Source organism: Verticillium dahliae, genomic scaffold, assembly GCF_000150675.1.
Source record: "Verticillium dahliae VdLs.17 supercont1.2 genomic scaffold, whole genome shotgun sequence".
NCBI lineage: Eukaryota > Fungi > Ascomycota > Sordariomycetes > Glomerellales > Plectosphaerellaceae > Verticillium > Verticillium dahliae.
In genome coordinates, this window is record NW_009276916.1 from 516,344 (window position 1) to 522,686 (window position 6,343).

General features: G+C 58.1%; 1 protein-coding gene across 1 annotated transcript; it reads left to right on the top strand.

Moving 5' to 3' along the window:
• Window positions 1–100: 100 nt before the first annotated feature.
• On the top strand, window positions 101–2,153 carry VDAG_00973 (fumarate reductase; the record flags this gene model as incomplete). The annotated part of the gene is made up of 4 exons (XM_009649859.1): window positions 101–140; window positions 199–255; window positions 325–562; window positions 623–2,153. The coding sequence occupies 4 exons, from the start codon at window positions 101–103 to the stop codon at window positions 2,151–2,153; spliced, it is 1,866 nt and encodes a 621-aa protein (XP_009648154.1).
• Window positions 2,154–6,343: the final 4,190 nt, after the last annotated feature.

Here is a 6,343-nt window from a genome sequence, read left to right on the forward strand (position 1 = left end):
CTTCCAGTCAACATGGCCACCAGAGTGAATCGTTGTTGGCCGGTGTCGTAAGTGTCTCCCCACTCCATTTGGCAGGCAGGACAGAAACCACCCCCGCGCCATGGCTCTTGTCGTCATTGGCCGGCGGCTGCGGTTTTCACGTGTTTCCTGCACGAATCAACACCCAACTGACATGCTTTCCCAGTGTCCGGCCTTGAGTGCGGCGCACACCATCTATCTCGCTGGGCGGCAATGTTGTCGTTCTCGACAAACAGGGTGAGTTGACCTCTCTTCACGTGTCATGGCCCCATGTGCTCAGAACCCACACTAACGCCACTCGGCCAGGCTTCTTCGGAGGCAACTCCACAAAGGCCACTTCCGGCATCAACGGTGCTTTGACGAGGACACAGGTCGATGCCGGCGTCGCCGACAGCGTCAAGCAGTTCTACGACGACACCCTCAAGTCTGCTCGTGACAAGGCCCGTCCCGACCTCATCAAGGTCCTCACCTACAAGTCCGCTGCTGCCGTTGAGTGGCTCCAGGATGTCTTCAACCTCGACCTCACCCTCGTCTCCCGTCTCGGGTAAGTGGTCATCAAAGCCAGAGCTCTCGATGCCATGTACATACTGACCGCCCCGCGCAGTGGCCACTCCCAGCCCCGAACCCACCGTGGCCACGATGCCAAGTTCCCCGGCATGGCCATCACCTACGCCCTGATGCAGAGGCTCGAGGAGCTCGCCGAGACCGAGCCCACGCGCGTTCAGATCATCAAGAAGGCCCGCGTCGTCAGCCTGAACAAGGACGGCAACACCATCACCGGTGTGAAGTACGAGCACAACGGCGAGGAGCAGGACCTCGATGGCCCCGTCGTCCTGGCTACCGGTGGCTACGCTGCCGATTTCTCCGACTCATCCCTGCTGAAGCAGCACAGGCCAGACACCTTCGGCCTCGCTACCACCAACGGCTCCCACGCCACTGGTGACGGCCAGAAGATGGTCATGGCCATTGGCGGCAACGGCATCGACATGGACAAGGTTCAGGTTCACCCCACCGGTCTCGTCGACCCCAAGGACCCTGGTTCCAAGTGGAAGTTCCTCGCTGCCGAGGCTCTGCGTGGTGAGGGTGGCCTGCTGCTCAACGCCGACGGCGACCGTTTCTGCGATGAGCTCGGTCACCGTGACTACGTCTCCGGCATGATGTGGAAGGAGAAGGAGAAGAACAAGTTCCCCATCCGCCTCATCCTCAACTCCAAGGCCTCCAACACTCTTGACTTCCACACCCGCCACTACTCTGGCCGTGGTCTCATGAAGAAGATGACCGGCGAGGAGCTGGCCAAGGAGATCGGCTGCAAGCCTGAGCACCTCCAGAAGACCTTCCAGACCTACAACGCCATTGCCGATGGCAAGCAGAAGGACCCCTGGGGCAAGAAGTTCTTCCACAACCTCCCCGTTGACATCAACGATGACTTCCACGTCGCTGTCATGGAGCCCGTGCTTCACTTCACCATGGGCGGTATCGAGATCAACGACAAGGCTCAGGTCCTCAACCAGGAGCAGAAGCCCTTCGACGGTCTGTTCGCTTGTGGTGAGCTTGCCGGTGGTGTCCACGGTGCCAACCGTCTCGGTGGATCCTCCCTTTTGGGCTGTGTCGTCTACGGCCGTGTGGCCGGCGACACCGCCAGCAACTACCTCTTCCAGAAGGCCCTTACCGGTGCCACTGGCGCCTCTGCTCGTGTGGGCCAGATCTCCCTGCACCTTGACCCCTCTCAGCCTGGCCGCGTGACGGTTGAGTGGGCGAACGGTGGCGTGTCTGGCTCCTCGGGCGACGTCCCTCAGCAGCAGACCACCGCCGCCGCTGGCCCTTCTCCTACCGGCGACGCCCAAAAGGCTGGTAAGTCCAAGGAGTTCTCTATTCCCGAAAAGGAGTTCACCATGGAGGAGATTGCTAAGCACAACACCAAGGATGATCTTTGGGTCGTCGTCAAGGGTGTCGTCATGGATCTGTCCAACTGGCTCGAGGAGCACCCCGGTGGTCCCCAGGCCATCATGAACTTTATGGGCCGGGACGCTACTGAGGAGTTTGAGATGCTGCACGACGACGAGGTCATCCCCAAGTACGCGCCAGAGCAGGTTATTGGTCGTGTCAAGGGCGTTGAGCCAACGCTGGAGCTGTAAAGGAGACGAAACACGGTGCAACGATATATGATCAAGGGGCGGAGGCAAGACGAAGCGACAAGATACCTGTGACTGAGTAGAACGGAAAGGAGAAATACTCGGTGGCGCAACAACGCGGGCTTATGAGCAGCTCGTGTTGCATTGTATTGATAGATACGTACGTGGTGTTGTCTTTGGATGCCCAGACCACCAAATTTCAAGGCTTTTAACTTCAAGCATCTGTTTTGATGCCCGTTTGGTTGACAGTGATGTCTGCGAATGTGATCCGCGTCATGGCCAGACATGCGTCGCCGTGACCGTTGCTAGCCCAACGAGTCTACCAGCGCTGTTCTTGGGTACCTACCAAGCCTACCTAGGTAACAATGCTATTGAAGTCGGATTCCAACTTGTTCTGGCCCTCGCCACTGAGGCAAGGCAAGGCCAGTCGGGTTGGTAAGCGAAGGCCCTCGGCCGCGTCGACTGGAGAGCCGGAAGCTCTGCGGCCAAGTGGGCCCCGGGCCGAGGCTCAGCAGAGCCCCTCTCGTGATCGACCAACGTACTCTTTGCCTCAATCTCGATGTCGGAGTCGTCAATGGGCTTAGAATATCTAGGATACGCTGACTCACCTGGGTCGTTCCAGGCTGACACATGCAGGCAGGCCAGGTGTAGTTCAGCTTGAGCCATGGAAATCCCTCGCGTGTTCATGTCCTAGCGCACATGTTTAGAGGACAAGCTTTCGAAGCCACGAGTTTGGCTGCGTGAGCTTCCTCGACCTAGTTCGACTTGCTGAGCCTGGATGACATCAACCATGGCCCAGACCGGTATCGGAGACACTGTTCATGATTCTGGCCTGCTTCGGACGTCTTGGACTGAAGTTGCCACCTTTGGGGACTCCAGAGGCAAACAAGTTGTTGATGAACGACAAATGCTGGGCAGAAAGTCTACAAATCCCCATCAAAGAGACCGACAAACTGGAGACGCTACTGGGCCATGCCGCATCGAAATTGCATCTCAGAGCGCAGGTCTGGATTGCTCTTCGACTTCGGGATTCGGGAACCACACCTCTGATACTACCCACTAAGGTAAGGTAACCTGTGAGATCGGGGCTGGTGACCGCTCTGCAAAGCACGACGAGATCACATGCGCAGCCAGCCCGCACGATCCCCATTGTCAGTCCGGTTCCACAAATGCAGTGAAGCAGCATGATCCCAACCCAAAAATGTTTTGCCAGGCCAGGTCGGGCCACGCCAACTACCAATGGCAGGTCGTGCCTAGCTTTGTGCTTCTTCCCTCCTGGGACATAAGCTTCAAGTTCCAACGGGGCCGCACAGGATCTTGGGGATCATCGAGACCAGCACTGTCGTTAGTCTGATAGAGGGACGCAGAAAGAGGAAGGAATCTACACGACCGCGCCCCGTGCCGCTGAAGCAACGCCTCGAGAAAGGCCAAGAGGTGGCGAGAGGTCTGCTCTCTCCACGTCGCAAGCCCTCTCGGCCTGCATCCCTATTCGCATGTACGACCACCAAATCTCTCAGCAGGCGGGCGGTGCGTGCTGGTGGTCTTGGCTGCTTGTTCCTACGAGAGACAGGACGGGCCATTTGGTGGCGTGCGCCAGGAAAAGAGGTCGAGACAAACGAGGGCGCAGAGCTCTGACCGACAGGGCTGATGAGTGTCGTCCAGCTCAACGCATTGCTCTCCTGCCAGAGCCACTCCTCACAGACGGCCGTTGTACCCCGACCGCTACCTAGCCATACCGAGGGCGTCCGTCAGGTCCCGGCACAGGTAGGCACGGCAGGTAAGCGGGCTGGGCTGGACTGAGTTCCTCACCGAAACAGCTTGTTTTTTTAGCTTGTCTGATGGTCTGTCCACCCGCCTGCTTGCCTTGCCTGGGTTCCCACCCGCCTGCCTTGCGGACATTGCCTGGCTGATGTGGCTGTTGCGGCTACTGCTTCGTCCTGATGTCGGGCGTTGTTAGAGGCGGAGGCACCCCTGTGTAGCGGCGAGCAGATGATTCGCGGCGAATTGCGGTGCTGGGATTTTGGCATGCCGAACTGCATGGGCGAGGGTCAGACAGGGGCGAATCAAGGCTGGGAGGAGGGAGGGAAGAGGAGAAGACAGGTGGTCCTGAGTAAGGTTGGTATGGCATGACGCTCACGGGCTACCGTCCAGAATGTCGTTCGTTGTGTTACGTGTTCGCCGAGGGCTTCCCAAGGAGGCGGTCTAGGGACAAGAACCGCGTACATTGCTTTGCCTGAGGTCTGGATGCTATACGACACACGTCTACCTCACGTCACCTTACCTCAGGTAGGTCGGTACCTACATAAGTATTAGATACTTAGTTAGGTAAGGCAATGAGGCAAGGAAGGGCTGCACACATGTACATGACATGGCGTACAGCCAACGTCAGCTCGTTTCGAGAAGGAAGAAAAAAGGATGGCAAGGAATATATGCGCGCGTGCTCGATGAACTGATTCACAGGAGAGAGAGTCAGTGATGGCGAGGAAAGAAAAGAACGCCTCGAACCGGTGTACGAGCCTTGCCAGCCCGGATCCAACCTCGGAGCATGGCCACGCCCGCCACGAGCACTGGCGAGACAAGCCCAAGCCAAGAACGCCGCCTGCTTGTCTCGTCCGAGTCTCATCTCATCTCATCACAGCGGGAGCGATGGTCTGAATGAAATGGCTGTGGCAGGCAGGCTGGCAGGCAGGCTGGCAGGCAGGCAGGCAGGCAGGCTGGCAGGCCGTAACTGCGGGCGATCCAGGCAGGCATGCATGGCAGAGACCAGTTCACGGCAGCCCCTGGTCGACCCTGATCGCCAGGCCCATCAAATCAGCAGTGGGCAGAGACGAAGACGAAGACAAGGGAAACAAACAGGCATTGAGCAGAGAGGTCAGTGGCAGCCGTATTCGTAGGAGCCCAGCCCACAGCCCACGGGGTCAGTCAAGGGGGCAGGAACCGATGCACCGGGTCTTTACGGTAGCGCGATACTGTGTACTTCAGCGGTACCTCGGATGTGGACCTCTTCCCCCGCAAACTCCGCGACTCTCCACTTGCTGGCCAGGGCCTTCCCCTCTCAGATGCCGGCGCACCGTGAGCGTGCGTGCAGCAGGGCGAGGAGAGGCAGGGCAGATGAGGCGGAGGACTCCGCACTGTGAGTCTTAGGAGGAGGAACAGCACTCATCCGCTGTCCTCTGGCACCTCCAGACGACCAGACTCGAGGGAAAGGTTGATTGATGGATGTGTGAGTGCACCTTTCAGGCGGCCGGCCCTACGCACTGCGTACCTACCTTATTACGGTTTACGCTTTTCGCCCCACATCGTGTGCCGTTGGCTGATGGTTTGCTGTGTTGGTGCCGAGCAAAGGTCACACACACACGCACGCACACACACACACACATACAGAGCGAGAGAAGAATCCACGCCGATTTACTACCACCTTCAACCTCGCGCAGCATTCTTTGCTGGTCGGTGCAAAAAAAAGGTCGCTGTGCCCGACCGAGTAATCCGAACCATGTTTCATGGCATCTGCCTAGGTGATCACGAATCATGGGTGCATTTGAGACATTCAGCCCAGCGAGAGATCGGGTACCACGTCGTGGGAATTGCGCGTCTCGGGAATCTGACTAGGTCGCCCAGGCCGCCTGCGAGACACCTGAAATTCAATTGAAAGGGAGACGGGTAGTTGGAGACGGGAGGAAGAGAGAGAGGGGAGAGAGAGTGCGAAGGAAGCGCGCGGGCCACCCCTCAGCACCACTTGGAAGGATGGGCATGGCATGATTGGCGACGAGATGTACATAGTACATGGTACGGCAAGGACAGTGTCCATGGTATCTAACGCCACGGTGCAATCAGAGGGTGGGCGGTGGTGGTAGGCGGGAAGGGGAGATGGGTCTCTGCGCCTCACATTTCAGGCCAAAATGCTCACCAACTGACATGTCGTCGCCAAATGGCACGAACAGGTTCTGGAGCGAGGCGTTCCTGTCACACCTCACTTCCTTCACTTGCCCCCCCTAAAACATCCACTGGCGAGGTCGTAATGTGTTAGTCGAGTCTTGTCACTTCCTGTCTTCTGTCCTCAGCCCACCTCACACGCCCACATAGACGCATGGCGTGTGGCTGCGTTTCTTTTGGGGCATGACCAACACCGCTTCCAACGACTACATCCGTACCTGGGTACCTAGGTACTGAACAACGCCGCCATGACTTACCTC